The sequence below is a fragment of the Pleuronectes platessa genome, chromosome 8 (genome assembly GCF_947347685.1).
Source record: "Pleuronectes platessa chromosome 8, fPlePla1.1, whole genome shotgun sequence".
In the NCBI taxonomy this organism is placed as follows: domain Eukaryota; kingdom Metazoa; phylum Chordata; class Actinopteri; order Pleuronectiformes; family Pleuronectidae; genus Pleuronectes; species Pleuronectes platessa.
Window position 1 is genome coordinate 1,532,960 of NC_070633.1, and position 17,284 is coordinate 1,550,243.

The following is a 17,284-nucleotide window of genomic DNA, read 5'->3' on the forward strand; positions in this document are numbered from 1 at the left end:
GCGTGTCACCAGCTTCAAGCTCCTGGGTGTCCACATCTCTGAGGACCTCTCTTGGACCCTCAACACCTCAACCCTGGTCAAGAAATCACACCAGCGACTCTTCTTCCTCAGGAGACTGAAGAAGGCCCACCTGTCTCCTCAGATTCTGGTGAATTTCTACTGCTGCACCATACGCACAATACTCTGCCCTTTACTGCCTTTTTTTCGCACTTCTGGTTAGATGCTAAACTGTATTTCTTTGTATAAGTACTTGTACTGTGCAATAAAAATAAAGTTGAATCTATGGCCCACTGTATTGCACTTCTCAACCCTGACTTGCCAGCTGTCCCTCAGAACGCCGCCACGTCCCTCAGAACGCCGCCACGCCCCCTCACCCTGTCAACAGTCCGCTCCAGGGCAGGGGGAGTGGCAGACGTTAAAACTGCGTTAACCACACTGCATTATGATCATTGTACAACACATCGTCAAAATTCTGTGATGGGGAAAATCCTGTCACTAAACAAGGCTAAGGCTACTCGTGTTAGGCTGTATATGGGTGAGCTTGGGGGTGTTCATGTTTATAATCACATTTGCTAATCTGTCGTTCTTTGAACTCTCTGAAAAGTTCGGGGTGTCTGTCTGAGAGGTGCTTAGCCATATTTTACGTGTTGCCTCCCTTTGCCTGAGTGGATTTGAAGCATGTTTTACAGATGGGTCTCTGTGTGTTGATGGGCTTTCCTTCACAGTCTGCTTCGTATCCGAAGTTCTTCCAGATCTCACTTCTGGCATCTTTATTTTCAACAAGCCGAGGACGGTCGGCAAGAGCTCCTGCACATGAGGCCATGTCTCCCCTGAGATCACCTGCTGTGAGAGCTGGGCAGCCCCGCCCTTGCTATTATGTAATGTACAACTCAAAAGGAATTCACCATATATCATTACCTAAACTACAAAGCAACATTTGTAATCTACAGTCTAGAATGTTCTATTTGCCATGTTTTTTTTCCCCCATCAGGAATAAAAAAAAGTTCCAGACTAGCAGAACACAAATATGCCATACAAGTATTTGGCATTGACCTCGTCCCTGTTTCTATCTGAAAAGGTGACAAAGCAAACTTTAACTAAAGGAAGCTCCATAAATTACAGGCTACAAAATACCCAGGCTTAAATGAGCTAGATTTCTTCTATAAATATTTGTTAACTTTTATTTGTGTTTTGCTGCCAAAGTCATTGTTCACATGTATTATATTGTTTTTTGATAAAAAAATTTATAATTCTAACCAGTCATTGTTTATATTATGCTTTGATGATTTTGTGATGAACATGTGGAGCTAATCATCACATTAGCTGTTTTTATGTGTCCACATCCTTTAGGCCACAACTCCATGTCTGATTGGCAGTTTCCTATTGGCTGCATAGCACTACAGAAATGAACCATTGTTTAAGGTGATCTGTTTAACTCCCTGACAAAGGCTAGATGAAGAAAAGTAAATTTTTTGAGGTACACATGACCATGATGTGTCAATAAATTAACTTTTTTAGCTTCAAAAGAGAGCCTTTGAGTTTTTTGTAATCAACAAAAAAGGGTTAAAATTCTTTACATACTTTAACCAAGCAGATAATATCCTGTCCCTGTTTGTTTATCTGAATATTAACATGCTCTCTGAATTTGCTGACACATCTTTTTCGTGACTGAACAATAACAGAGTGATGTGTTTGTGATGTGATGTTACAACAGTCAGTGTACATGAATGACATCACATTTTCTTACTTCATCTTCACTAATAAGTTTAGACGAGTGAGCTATTTGTAAGAGAAAGCCACAGCTGCTGTGTTCTGATTGCTGTTATTCCACTGACTAACAATGCAGTTGGAACTTGCCATTATGCTGCTGAAGCTGGTTCTGCTGCTGCCTTTGGTTGTTGTTGACCGGTGGGGGGGCCGGGGGCAAGTTGGCCTCATTATTGTGGTGGTGGTGGTTGTTGTTCTCATTGTCATTGCTGGAGTTCTGGTTGCTGACCAATGCAGAGGACACGCCAATACCAGTTCCTGCACTCAGGCCCACTCTGGCACATCCCTAACATACACACATAATATTTATTATGCATCAGCAGATGCAACAACCTTATTAAGCAGTTTTAGGTATGAGCCACACATCAATTATTCACATGAAATTGTTTTGATTTGTTTTGTCTATTGTTGCTACCTCTGCCAAGGAGGTTATGTTTTCCTCTTGGTTTGTCCTCATCTCTGTTAGTAAGAAGGATAATGTAAAAACTACTGGAGGGATTAACACAAAAATAGTCGCATGGGTCAGAGAAGAACTTGTAATGTTAGTGCAGATACGGATCTGGGGACAGATCAACAATTATTTCTTTCACTCTGTTACAGGGAAAGTTCACCAAAAAATGAAATTTCACTTATTATCTACTTAACACCTTGCTGACGGAGGTATGTGTGAAAGAGTTTTAGGGGTTAACAGCGTTGCAGCTAAATCAAATACAATTGTATTAAAGGTGACCAATTCTTCAAACGGATGATCTGAATTTCCCTCGGGATTAATAAAGTATCCATCTATCTAAATAAAAGAAAAATATATAATATGTCTCCATACTGCTCCTTTGGTGTCATCTGCATCAAATTCAAGTTGAAACTAGGTCATTTAAACCATGTGTTTAGCCTAAATGTCCTCTGATATCCTCCACTGGAGCTGCGTTTGCGTGTAGATCACAACAGACATTTCGGCTTAAAACATGGTGTACCCCTGAAACTCCAAAAGTGTTTTAAAGGACTCAATAACCTCACCCACCCGCCATCGGCATAATGGTGATGGTGGTCCATGTTTTTATTTTTTTTTACTAATTTCAAACAAATGCAAATGAAAACATAACCTCATGGTCAGAGTTCATAATTTGTGGATCTCTAGTGAAAAAAAAGGGAATGTTAAAGGGAGTGATATTTATGAAAGCGTCCAATATGATGCATATCCAAATAAAAATCCCCCTCTAGTCAATTTAATTGTGGTTTCCTGAGGAGACTGTCGGGCTCATTCTATTTGTTAACTATAAAAGTCAGTGTTAATCTTATCTAAATACAAAGGCCTTCAATGTAAATCAGAAGGTTGTAGATTGAACTTGAATTTTGTGTGGAAACATTTCTGTTTTAATGTCTTCAAAGGGGACATATGACCACACTATACCACCGAGCATTCTCATTAAGGTCTTGAATGATATCCACTTAAACAGAGCACTGGCAGAATCTTTGTCTTCGTATTACTGGATCTAAGTGCTGTTTTAGACACGTGAGAGCCAGAAAATCCTTGAGTTAAACAAAGATAAACCTCAAGAAAATGTTTCCGTGAACAAGGAAGATCATTTATAATTCAGGTTCTATTAAGTAAAAAACCACAAATCAAGGCAGACATATTGGTGTAGTCATGGACTCAAACCACAATTTTCAGTCACATTAACGGAGAAATCCTCTCCTGGAACCGTCACCTTATCGTGGTGGAGAGGTTTGCGTGTCCCTGTGAACCTGAGGGCTGTGTTGTCTGGAGCCTTGTGCTCCTGGTAGGGTCTCTCATGGCTGAGTGGTCTCAGGTGAGGGGCCAGACTAAGAATGGTTCAAAAAAGCCTCAATGAATATCGGAAAAAGAGGATATGTGACCCGGCCCGGAGGAAGCCCGGGGCCCCCGTCTGGAGCTAGGCCCAGACGGAGGGCTCGATGGCGAGCGCCTGGTGGCCGGGTTTGCCACGGAGCCCGGACAAACTACGTGGCACCCCCCCCTCTCTTCATCTCATGGGCCCACCACCTGTGGGAAGACCCGTTGGGGTCTGGTGCGCAGCCACATGGGTGGCAGCGAAGATCAGGGGTCTCGACGGACCAGACCCGGGCGGCAGAAGCTGGCTCTGGGGACGTGGAACGTCACCTCGCTGTGGGGAAAGGAACCGGAGCTTGTGAGGGAGGTGGAGCGCTATCAGTTAGATCTGGTGGGGCTTACCTCCACGCACAGTCTCAGCTCTGGTACCGTACTCCTGGATAAGGGTTGGACTCTATTTTTCTCCGGAGTTGCCAAGGGCGTGAGGCGCCGGGCGGGTGTGGGGATACTCATAAATCCCCGGCTGAGCGCCGCGGTGTTGGAGTTTACCCCGGTAGACGAGAGGGTCGCCTCCCTGCGCCTAAGGGTTGTAGGGGGGAAAACTCTAACTGTTGTTTGTGCGTATGCACCAAACAGCAGTTCAGAGTACTCGGCCTTCTTGGAGACCCTGAATGGAGTCCTGTATGGGGCTCCAGTAGGGGACTCCGTAGTTCTGCTGGGTGACTTCAACGCCCACGTGGGCAACGATGGAGACACCTGGAGAGGCGTGGTGGGGAGGAACGGCCTCCCTGATCTGAACCCGAGCGGTCGTTTGTTATTGGACTTCTGTGCTAGTCATGGATTATCCATAACAAACACCATGTTCGAACATAAGGGTGCTCATAAGTGTACCTGGTACCAGAGTACCCTAGGCCGAAGATCAATGATCGATTTTGTGTCATCTGATCTGAGGCCGCATGTTTTGGACACTCGGGTAAAGAGAGGGGCGGAACTGTCAACCGACCACCATCTGGTTGTGAGTTGGATCAGGGAATGGGGGAAATTTCCGGATAGACCTGGTAAGCCCAAACGAGTAGTGCGGGTGAACTGGGAACGTCTGGAGGAGGCCCCCGTCCTAGGTATCTTCAACTCACACCTCCGGCGGAGTTTTTCTGGCATTCCTGTGGAGGTTGGGGGCATTGAGCCGGAGTGGGCGGTGTTCAAAGCCTCCATTGCTGAAGCTGCGGCGGCTAGCTCTGGCCTCAGGGTCTTAGGCTCCTCAAGGGGCGGTAACCCTCGGACACCGTGGTGGACACCGGTGGTCAGGGAAGCCGTCCGATTGCTTTTTGCCGTCCGATTGCTTTTTGCAGATGACGTGGTCCTCATGACGTGGTCCTCATTGGATCATCGGCCTGTGACCTTCAGCACTCACTGGATCGGCTGGCGGCCGAGTGTGAAGCGGCTGGGATGAGGATCAGCACCGCTAAATCTGAGGCCATGACTCTTAGCAGGAAACCGATGGATTGCTTACTCCGGGTAGGAAATGAGTCCTTAGCCCAATTGAAGGAGTTTAAGTACCTCGGGGTCTTGTTCGCGAGTGAGGGTACTATGGAGCGTGAGATTGGCCGGAGAATCGGAGCAGCGAGGGCGGTACTGCGTTCGCTTTACCGCACCGTTGTAACGAAAAGAGAGCTGAGCCGCAAGGCAAAGCTCTCGATCTACCGGTCGATCTTCGTTCCTATCCTCACCTATGGTCATGAGGGCTGGGTGATGACCGAAAGGACGAGATCGCGGGTACAAGCGGCCGAGATGAGTTTTCTCAGAAGGGTGGCTGGCGTCTCCCTTAGGGATAGGGTGAGAAGCTCAGCCATCCGTGAGGAACTCGGATTAGAGCCGCTGCTCCTGTACTTAGAAAGGAGTCAGCTGAGGTGGTTCGGGCATCTGGTAAGGATGCCCACTGGGCGCCTTCCTTGGGAGGTGTTTCAGGCACGTCCAGTGGGGAGGAGACCTCGGGGAAGACCAAGGACTAGGTGGAGAGATTATATCTCAACACTGGCCTGGGAACGCCTCGGGATCCCCCCGTCAGAGTTGGTCAATGTGGCCCGGGAAAGGGAAGTCTGGGGCCCCCTGCTTGAGCTGCTCCCCCCGCGACCCGACCCCGGATAAGCGGACGAAGATGAGAGATTAACGGAATAGTTCACCTATGATGCTGATGGTGACAGAGATTCTGCTCCTTCTATAACAATATAGAATGAACTATAACCTCTATAAAATTCAAAATTCACTTTTGAATGGAAGTGCCTTTTCAACTATTTAAATGACATGCAGTGCTATTATTTACATAGTTATATTAGAAATATTTTCAAACTACCCCATGAGAAATAATATGAAGATTTTTGCAAATACTATTGGCCCATTTTTGGTGTAGTCTTAAATGTCACTGTTTATCATACACACACACACTTGACCCCATGTTGGATGGGCTGCTTTAAAAGAAAAATACTATACCCTCTTCTCCAGTCACCACTGCATGCATGTATTTTTGTTTACATTGCATATCAGTTTTTCAGGGGTCTCTTAAAGTGACAGTTCACCCAGAAATAAAAATTCACTTTAAGGCCCAATTCCATTTCACCCCTTGGCCCTAGCCATTAGCCCTTACCCTTTGTTTTGCGTAGGGGTAGGACCCAAACAAAGGGGTACCAAGAATGCCTTGTGAATCATCTGTAGGCTAAATTATAATAATGATGAGTAGTTTAATATCATTTCAATGTACTATAGTCATTTTTTTCACTACCTTAAAAAAAAGAGATCGCGAGCGCACTAGCGTTAGCATGCCAGGGAGCCTTTTTTTTTGCACGATAATCCCATTTATGCCATATTTTAATGTCGCATCCCCCCTATTTGAAGACAAACGGTGCATTTGCTCAAAAAGTGAAGGGAACACTTAAGTCAGTTAATTCTAAATCGGTCCACTTAGGAGGCACAAGTGATTGCAAATCAATATTACAGCATAACACCAAGTCAGTTAATTCTAAATCAGTCCACTTAGGAGGCACAAGTGATTGCAAATCAATATTACCTGCTTTGGTGCAAATTAAAGTGACAGCAGCTGCAATGGAGAGGCAAAAACAACCAAAAAGGAAATGGTTTTGCATGTGGTGGCCACAGACAATTGCTCTGTACTTACACTTCCTGACTGATTATTCTCTAGTTTTGTGTTCGGCTAGTGTCCTTGCCACTACTGGGTTAGGGTTAGGGTTAGAGCGGTCGTCCTCCAACCAGAAGGTCAGCAGTTCGATCCCAGTCTTCCTCATCTGCATGCCGAGTGTCTTTGGGCAATATGCTGAAGCCCGAATTGCCCCTCATAAGAAAAAAAGTTCTTCTAAAAGATGCACTGTATCACGTCTGTGAATGGCTGAATGGCAAACTGTACTGTAAAGCACTTTGAGTGCGGTCATGAGGTCATCTAGAAAAATAAATAAATACAAACCATTTACTACTGGTAGCATGGTGCGGTACCTGCAGCAAAATTAGGTAGCACAGGTAGTTCAGCTCCTTTGGGGTGGCACATCCATACTTGTGGTCGCAAAAAGGATTCCTGGGTCTCCAAGCACGGTATCAAGAGCATGAAGGTGATATTGTACCAGGAGACCGTTTGCTTCTCGAGGAGAGCTGGACAGTGCTGTAGGACCAGTATCTTCTCTGTTGTGTAAGGAGGAACAGGAGCAGCACTGCCAGAGCCCAGAGAATAAACTCCAGCAGGCTACTGCTGTGCATGTATCTGACCAAAGTGTCAGAAACAGAATCCTTGAGCGTGGCATGATGGCCCGACACTCATGGGACCTGTGCTCACAGCCTAGCACCGTGAAGCTCGATTGGCATTCTCCACTGGCGCAACATTCTCTTGTCAGATGAGAGCAGGTTCAGACTGAGAACATGTGACACACTTGAAAGAGTCCGAAGACACCATGGTGAATGTTATGCTGTTTGTGACATCATCCAGCATGAGCGGTTCGTTAGTGGGTCAGTGATGGTCTGGGGAGGCATATATTCGGAGGTCCACACAGACTTCTGTCATAGCCTATGGTTCCCTGATGGCTGTTAGGTACCAGGATGAAATTCACTGAGCAATTGTCAGACATTACGTTGGTGCAATGGTCCATGGGTTCCTCCTGGAGCAGGACACTGCCCGGCCTCCTGGAGCAGGACAATGCCCGGCCTCACGTGGCTAGAGTTTGTATGCAGTTCCTGGATGACAAAGCCATCGATGCCCTCACGTTTCCCTGACCTAAAATCCAATTGAGCACCTATTGGACATTAGGTATCGGTGCATTCGTCGCCGCCAAGTACCACCATAGACTGTGCAAGAGCTCACAGATGCCCTGATCCAGGTCTGGGAGGAGATCCCCCGAGAATCCAATTGACATGCAGAGCGTGAATGCATGGCGCATGAATCACCACTAATCTCAGTAAGGTGGTCTTTTGTGATACGTACAGTGCATCCAGAAAGTATTCACAGCGCTTTACTTTTTCCACATTTTATTATGTGCCTTATTCCAAAACTGATTAAATTCATTTTCTTTCCTCAATTCTACACAACATACCCTATAATGACAAAGTGAAAAGTTTTAGAAATTTTTGAAAATTTTATAAGAAAATTCAAAACGAAAAAATCCCATGTACGTAAGTATTCAGGTGCATCCTGTATCCACTGATAACCCTTGAGATGCTTGTACAACTTGATTGGAGTCCACCTGTGGTAAATTCAATGGATTGGAAATGATTTGTAAAAGCACCCACCTGTCTATATAAGGCCCACAGTGGACAGTGCATGTCAGAGCACAAACCAAGCCATGAAGTCCAAGGAATTGTCTGTAGACATCCGAGACAGGATTGTATCGAGGCACAGATCTGGGGAAGGGTATAGAAAAATTTCTGCGGCACTGAAGCTCCCAATGAGCCCAGTTGCCTCTATCATCCGTAAATGGAAGAAGTTTGGAACCACCAGGACTCTTCCTAGAGCTGGCTGCCCGGTCAAACTGAGCGATTGGGGGATAAGATCCTTAGTCAGGGAGGTGAACATGAACCCAATGGTCACTCTGACAGAGCTCCAGCATTGCACTGTAAAGAGAGGAGAACCTTCCATAGGGACAATCATCTCTGCAGCACTCCACCAATCAGACCTGTATGGTACAGTTGGCAGACGAAAGACACTCCTCACTAAAAGGCACATGACAGCCCGCCTGGAGTTTGCCAAAAGGCACTTGAAGGACTGTCAGACCATGAGAAACAAAGGTTTCTGGTCTGATGAAGCAATGATTGAACTCTTTGGCCTGAATGCCAAGCGTCATGTCTGGAGGAAACCAGGCAACGCTCATCAACTGGCCAATACCATCCCTACAGTGAAGCATGGTGGTGGCAGCAACATGCTGTGGGGATGTTTTTCAGTGGCAGGAACTAGCGACTTGTCAGGATCGAGGGAAAGATGAATGCAGCAATGTACAGAGGCATCCTTGACAAAAACCTGCTCCAGAGTGCTCTGGACCTCAGACTGGGGCGAAGGTTTCTCTTCCAATAGGTCAACGACCCTAAGCAACGACATTCCCCATCCAACCTTATGGAGCTTGAGAGATCCTGCAAAGAAGGATGGGCAAAACTGCCCAAAAGTTGGTGTGCCTAGCTTGTAGCATCATACTCAAAAAGACTTGAGGCTGTAATTGCTGCCAAATGTGCTTCAACAAAGTATTGAGAAAGGCTGTGAATACTTATGTACATGTGAGTTTTTTTTTTCATTCTGTCATTATGGGGTATTGTGTGTAGACTTTTGAGGAAAAAATGAATTTGATCCATTTTGGAATAAGACAAGATAAAAGTGAAGTGCTGTGAATACTTTCCAGATGCGCTGTATATCGCACAAGATATTGCGATGACGATATTTTTTTATATCTCGTGCAGCCCCAATACACACTCTTGAGTCACATTGGGAGTTGCCATGATGAAATTCACGCAAGTTGGATCAGCCTGTGAGTAAACATTTTACTTAATTTATGGTGGTTTTGAATCAAACCCTCTATAGGTTGATAAAGTATACAAATTATATAGTGGTTTAAGTGTTCCCTTAATTTTGACACACACACACACACACACACACACACACACACACACACACACACACACACACACACACACACACACACACACACACACACACACACACACACACACACACACACACACACACACACACACACACACACACACACACACACACACACACACACACACACAACTACCTTCGGTGGTTCTCTGAACATCTGGTCTAGACAGATAAACTCCAGACTGGGTAGTAACTCTATGAACTGGGAGAAGGATTCCAATTTGATTGCATGACAGCGAACAAGGGTGAGATCAACGAGACGGCTCCATCTGGACTGATCTGAGCAGAGAAACAGGCAAAATATTAGAACCCTCTTTTATATATAATCAAACTGAGCTTACCAAAATCATACTTATTTACATGAATATTAAGGCAATGATGGTGTGCTTTACCTGTGATCCAGTGGTGAGGATTATGCAGGTGAGGACAGTTGTAGATGAGGAGGTATTTAATATTAGTGAACACCTCGTTCACAACCTTTATGCCAATATCAGTAATGATGCCTGGGTTTTCAATGACATCAGCCAGACCGTACTTCACAAGCTCCGAATGACTCATTTTACCTGCATTCAAAACACATACAAGCTTTTTTTCACACAACTGCAAATTTAACTCATAAGATTCAAAATGTTGCATTTTTACTGTACTCTTGAGATGTTCTACCATTGCTAGAGTTTATCAGTATGAAAACTTGGTCACAAATTTAATCACAATGTTCGGGAAAAATGTACATGGGTATATTCAAACTGCAGGACCCGGTCGGACATACAAATGGGTATCTCTAGCATTTTGTTTTACATAATTTTTTTTCCTATAAAATACAAAAGCAAAGGGGCGCTTTTTTTTAAAACTCCAAAATGTTGTCAGAGCCTTGTAATAATATTTGAGAGGAGGAACTAACACTGAAGCAGGAACTCATCCACGTATCCAAGATGAAGTGTCTCAAACTGCGGAAACTCTAGTTCAGCCATTTTGAGAGCTGAGAAAACTCCATCTTTAGTCAGTGAAGGCTGGATACGCAGCTCATGAAGCCTGTTAAAACACAATTAAATTGTTTAGAGAAGTGTTTGTATTACACAATTCTGACAACCTTTCTACGGTTAGCTGAAGATAAAAAAAAACATTGAAGGCTTACTGTTTAATTACATGAATGTTCACCAAATTTATTTGTTTAAAGAAAACTCCTGAAATTCTTATATATGTATATAGGATCACTATATGATAAATTGACAGAAATATATTATATTCATAACAATGTTTACATTAGTATATGATCACCTGAAACTAAGAATCATTTGGCCTAATGCAAGAATCTTGCAGAAAAAGTTGTGCATTTGAGTAATTTATGATTAAGAACCTGTCGCTTTCACCAATTCTCATGTATTTTGAGTTTTCTTACAAGCACAAATAGAAATGAGGGGTCCAGACCTTTCATAGAACATGTCTTGTTCCTTCTTTCAGTTTTACCTATTCTCATTCTGTCAAATTAAGTGGTCGTGCTCAATAAATCAGTAATTTGTTTTCACTAATGGATTGTACATTTCATTAGCCTGAAGCAATTACAAATAAATATATATTTATTACACCTCCTACTTACTTTGACATTATTATGTTTCTGCAGTTTAAAATTTTTTTAATTAACCGGCTAAATGGCTAAAAAGACAACTGACGATCGACGAACGATGACGATGGATAATATTGCCCAACCCTAGCTTGTAGTAGGCGCAACATGTTGCTGGGAAATCTGAGAGGTAGACAGTGACATAAATGGTGACACAATGACATGGCTCTAAGGAAGTTCTAGCCCATGGAAAAGTATATTGGTTCTGAAAAGTTTTAAAAGTTTAACCAGGGGTACAGACAAACTAAACACTGATTTTAGGGTTAGGGCTTTTTACATTTCAATGTTTGCTGAGGTTCACAGTCGTTTTCCTAGACACAATACTGGTATAGTGTGTCTTAACAATCTTATATACTGACATTATCTCTAAACTTCTTACTTTGTACAATATATACTTCATTTCAATTTATTACAGACTGATCAGTGATGAAACCACGTCTCAAAATCGGCACTTGAGATACTGAATAAAACCATTTGCCAGTTGCTTTAAAACATGATCTGCATATAAACAAGTTTTTTTCTCTCAGTTAGATAAAGAAACTGGCTGAGCACCTGCGAGCAGCAGTGATAATGAGGTAGCCTAAGTCCACCTCCAGAGCATTCTTACAGGCTCCAAACACGATGGTGTGGAGGTTCCGAAATCCTCCTAGGAATAAAAATACACAGCATAACAGAGAGCAAACCATTTATTTTACAGTTAATCAAATACTCTTAATTCATTAACTCAAATTCTGCTGTCATTTTCATAATATATATGACAGGGAAAGATGATTGTAATTAAGAAGAGCACAAAAAAAAACCTTTGATAAGCATAAAGAGAAATGGAGAATAAAATGAGGTACACAATAAGAGTACTATATCTTTGTCACAGCCCTATGGTATAAAATCCTAACCCAGATAAAAACAATTAATCATTGAAATTTATATTACTTTTGTTACACCAACTCTGCAGGCTGATTAGAAATGCACGCTATCCTCACCTGATCTCCAGCTATCCTCCACGACATGTTGGATCAGCCCTCCCAGAAAGGGAACTCTCACCAGCTCTAGCTGCTCCAGGTTCCTGGCTGATGCTAAACCAGTTACCAAGGGAACGTATTTTAGGGAGTTGGTTGGCCCTGCACAATTCCGCATGACAAAGGTTCTGAGGCTCACACACAGAAAATCCTTGAACGGCTGTGGTTTGGTGAGACGGACCCACTTCAGGTAAAGGTGGCGCAGCATCGAAACACAAGGAATCTCTGGGACATTAACACCTGCAACAAACATGCACAATTTGAAGAACATCATATACTCAACTGTGTCTTTTTTTAAGTGCCAATGTTATGATCTTCAAAATTGTCCCTGTAGTGGTTAGTCACCCCACAGTAATAATGTTCTTGGTTTAAATCCTGGTTTGGCAGTAAGCCTGTTTGGAGTTTGCATGCTCAGCCCATGCCTTTTGGTCTAACTGGTGTTGGGCCAGAGCCCAGCGGGGGGGCCGCCAGACACTGGAGCCGAGAGGAACAAAGGGTTGTTAAACTTTGGGCGGGAAACATCCTCCTGCAGGCCCAAGAATCTCCCCCTGGTGGTGGAGAAATGTCCTGGGGTTTTCCCAGAAACCCCCGCTCAGTTCCAAGCCCCGCCCACTCAGATCCATTTCTGACACTCAATTGGCTTAAAGCCAGCATCATCCTATGACCAACTCCTCAAGGAGGAGGACCTCTCAGGTAGAACAAAACCACTGAGACCCCAAACATCGCTGCCATTTTACCCTGCTCTGAAGACAACACCAGGCCCCCTTCGGGGCCTCCCAGCTGATTTAGTTGCTTAAGGGGGCAACCAGAGTTATTTTATTTCATTTCTTTTATTTCTTTATTCAGTCGACGTTTTTATTTTCAAAAGGACTTTTGCTCTTTTAACTTGAAGAGGCCGCGCACAGGAACTCGCTCGCCGGTCGAGCATCACAGACTTTCTTTCCAAATCCACAGCGGCGTTACCGCTGTTCATCCCCTGCAGAAGCGCGAGATTCATTCCGCTGAGGAGCACGAGCTCCACATCCCTGAAGAAGAAGGACGACGTTCATCTCGTCGAAGCAGCACGAGCAAATCCGCTGTTTGTCCGGTCCAGCGGCCGAAGACCGCTTGAGAGACCACGTGATTCACTGGCCCGACGCGCACGCACACCGCGAGGGTGGTACAGTAAGAGGCTTTATTGTCTGGGCAGATGTTAATATAATACGTAGCGTATTGTTTTAATAATTGAACGTATTTGTTTTGTATGAGACCGCCGAGTCTCTAATGTTTAGCGGCGACTCGCCACTTCCGGTTTCCGGTTACGGCCTTGTGCCACAGTTTTTAAGCGCCGTGAGCAGCGTCTCCAGCTCATTGTGACCGTTTGAACAACTTTAAAGAGACTTTACCGTTCAAACCTCAGCACACAACGCCACTTGGGTGCTGAGTGGTAATGTAAATGTAACTTGTCTCTGACGGTGCTTTTAAGAGCTTTGCTCTCTCTCTCTCTCTCTCTCTCCTTCTAAACCGACCTATATACACATCCGATCTGTATTTAGAATACAGTTCATGTAACATAGTTAAATCTATATTCAGAGAGGCTGGACACATCTGGAAGCCATGCGGCCGAACGCCAAAGCAGAGACAAAGAATTCTCTTTGTCTGAAAATCCCTTTGTGTAATTCGTGTGACGACCACCAGTGTGAGCTCCGGCCACATGGTGTCATTAACATAGACTCCATTTTGGATAACGCAAGTTAAACCACCATTTTGAATCTATTGTTGCCACGCCTCCTCTCTCCCTCTCTTCCCATTCTGGCTCTAAATTCATAACGGCTCCGCCATCTTGTTTTGTAGTCAATCCGCCATTTTGAGAGTTTTTAGGCCTTGATTCCACGAATCATGATCGGCCGCCATCTTAGATGTGACGTCACCAAGTGACTGCGTCATCGCCACGCCCCCTTCTTTTTCTCTCTCTCTCTCGCTCTATCACACACCCACACACACACACACACACAGACACACCCACACAGACACACATTGATAGACACAGACAGATACACACACAGATACACATAGATGAATACATGTGTTTTTCTAAATTGTGATAAGCGGCTGCTGTTGTTATCTTTGAAATATGGGAGTTTGTTAAAATGATGAATCATTAAATAACACTAACTTTATTTCACATGCATACACATAGACACAGACACACACAGAGAGACACTTTGACACAGACACACACACACACACCGAGACAGACATACATAGGTAGACCGCCGGTTTTACATGTATTTTCTGAATTGTGATAAGTGCTGCTGCTGTGTTTATCTTTGAAATATCGGAGCTTGTTAAAATGATGAATCATTGAATAACATTAACTTTATTTCCCCTTTTTAATAAATGCTTTTGTAATTAAAGTATTTGTATTTCTGTGATTATTTGTACATGTGTATGTGAATACAGCTGGATTATGATTGCCTGTGCTCGAACTTAGTAGCCTTCACTGTTAATTAAATAATTATTAATATTAAATATTGAGATTATTGATTTGACATTTATCATTATGAGACTGATATTTATAGATTGTATCGTTGGTCCCTGTAACCAGGGTGGTGCCCCGCGACAATAAGCAATGATTACAGATTTGTATTATTCTTAATTGATAATTTTATTGTTTTCATTAATTATTTTAACTATTATTAATGGATAACCGTATCATTTCTAATTAAATGTGTTACATTTCTTAATTAACAGCTTTATCATTTTTGATTATTTTTAAGAAATAATTGTTATTTTAATAATCATATTTCATGATTATTAATAATTAGCCAACGTCAATTCTACTCCTACTATTGCACAACATAAATGGTGCCCCGTGTGAGGCATTCTAACTCCAGCTGTATCATAATACTGTACAATAATCCAGATTCATTTTCCCCCAGAAATTAATTTTTGAAGAAAAAGATATTAATTAATTTTTTTTTCCTTCCAAAACTTTTTTTTTTATCCCTCACAACATAAATGGATCCCCGTGTGAGGGCGGAACGCTTCACGCATGCAACATAAATGCCCCTGCGTGAGGCTATCTAACTCCAGCTGTATCATAATACTGTGTACAATGATCCAGAAATAATTTTGAAAATTATTTCTCTGCAAATAATTTTTTTTTTTTTTTAATTTCTAAATTCCCCTGCACCTTTGCAACACAGGTACACTCGTGCCTTGCATATCTGTGGTTGGCTGCAGAGTGCAATCGGTGGTTGTGTATTAGCGATGCACAATATTTATGATTAATTTCTTAAAGAGAAAAATAATTTTGGAAATTTATTTCTCTTTGAATTTTTTTATTTGTAATCCCTTTGCACCTGTGCCAAACAGGTATACTATTGCCTTGTGTATCCGTGGTTGGCTGCTTATTGCATATTAGTGGTTGTGTCATCTCAATGCACAATAATTATAATTCCTTTTCTTAAGAGAAAAATAATTTTGGAAATTTATTTCTCTTTTTGAATTTTCTTTATTCTTAATTCCCTTTGCTAAGCAGGCGTTGTGTATAGCTATGGTTGGTTGCTGACTACGTTTCAGTAGGTTAGTAATATTTTTTATTGGAGAATTTTCTGCATGCTTTTTAATTTTAAGGAAACAAACTAGATTTGAGAGACTAGTTTTGTTGAGACTTGTTTGTTAACCAACTAGGTCTTAAGGATTGAGCCATCGAGCTATCCTACATAGCGCTACTATATAGACACAGAGTGAAGCTCACCTGTGCATCTTGTGTAGTGTTTATTAAATTTTTATCCGCTTTTAACCTAAGCAAGCTTGAGCGGCCCACCAGGCTCTTTTCGCACTCAGAAGATGAGTAGCATGGACCATCCTGGGGCAAGGGCTCCCTCAAGGCCAGACGACCTGTCAGAGACCGTCGCCAGTCTGAGCAATTTTTATAGAAATGCTATAATTGAGTTTTTGTCCGCTTTTATCTAAGCAAGCTTGAGCAGCCCACCAGGTGTTTGCGCACTCAGAAGATGAGTAGCATGGACCACACTGGGGCAGGGCTCCCTCAAGACCAGACGACCTGTCAGAGACAGTCGCCAGTCTGATCAATTTTTCTAGTGATGAAGTGAGTGAGTTGAGTGAGTATGATTTAAGTACCTGCGATCGTAAGATTAAAGAACTGTCCATTCACCTGATCAACCCCACTGGCCCGCATCCAAAAATACCCCATGCTCTGGGTCAACTGACACTCCCCTACCAGCAGAGAGCCGAGCTGCAGGCCCAAGAACATGCGAAGGAGCTCCAGGCCATGCAAGCAGCATGTCGAGCGGAGCAGGAGAAAAACTCCCACCTGCGGCATATCATCGAGACCCGCACAGAACAGGACCAGGCGTAGCAGGAGCACGAAGCTCTGCACGGAAGGTCAAAGGTCAGCAGAAAGGGGGGCACAGTCAAACAGAGCTGCCCCCCCCCTCGAGCTGATATCCCTGATGACAGGGCCAGGAGCTGACGTCATTCCCGGTGAAGCCAGCGGAACAGAGACACTGGGAGAAAAGCTGCGAGCACAGCTACGCAACCCTCTTGCAGAGGAAGCTTTGCTCTGGAGAGCCAGACACACCCAGCAGTCGACCGCTCCAACCCCCTCAACACCAAAGGGGGGGCCGGACTCAACCCCTAGACGTGCAGTGACCTGGGACCGCTATGAGGCACTCCAAATGCCTTTCCAGCGGACACACAGCATCCACTCCAGCCAGAAGGAACACATCCTGCACGGAGCCATGCTGATCCACACCACAACGACGGAAGGAATCCGTCCTGGAGGGCTGAAGGAGAGTTCCCAGTCTGCCACTCAGGCAGGGGCGCACCATGACTCACGGTTGCGTCCTGGATGGTCCTCCACTCCCGGTGCAAGAGATGGTGGCCACAAAGATGAATACTGTGGCACACACAATTCAGAAGACCCT

The 17,284-nt window shown here is 43.8% G+C and overlaps 1 protein-coding gene across 3 annotated transcripts in view; it reads right to left on the reverse strand.

Moving 5' to 3' along the window:
- Positions 1–17,284, reverse strand: part of fbxo38 (F-box protein 38) — a 61,324-nt gene that overhangs the window by 26,747 nt on the left and 17,293 nt on the right. For all 3 annotated transcript variants that reach the window (XR_008339461.1, XM_053428089.1, XM_053428088.1), the window contains exons 6-11: positions 12,315–12,590; positions 11,887–11,980; positions 10,615–10,745; positions 10,106–10,276; positions 9,850–9,992; positions 1,858–2,053 (exon numbers count right to left, since the gene is read on the reverse strand). Coding sequence is in view for 2 of the 3 variants with exons in the window: in XM_053428089.1 (XP_053284064.1) it covers positions 1,858–2,053; positions 9,850–9,992; positions 10,106–10,276; positions 10,615–10,745; positions 11,887–11,980; positions 12,315–12,590 (1,011 nt within the window). In the remaining variant the exon portion in view is untranslated. The remainder of the gene's footprint in view (positions 1–1,857; positions 2,054–9,849; positions 9,993–10,105; positions 10,277–10,614; positions 10,746–11,886; positions 11,981–12,314; positions 12,591–17,284) is intronic.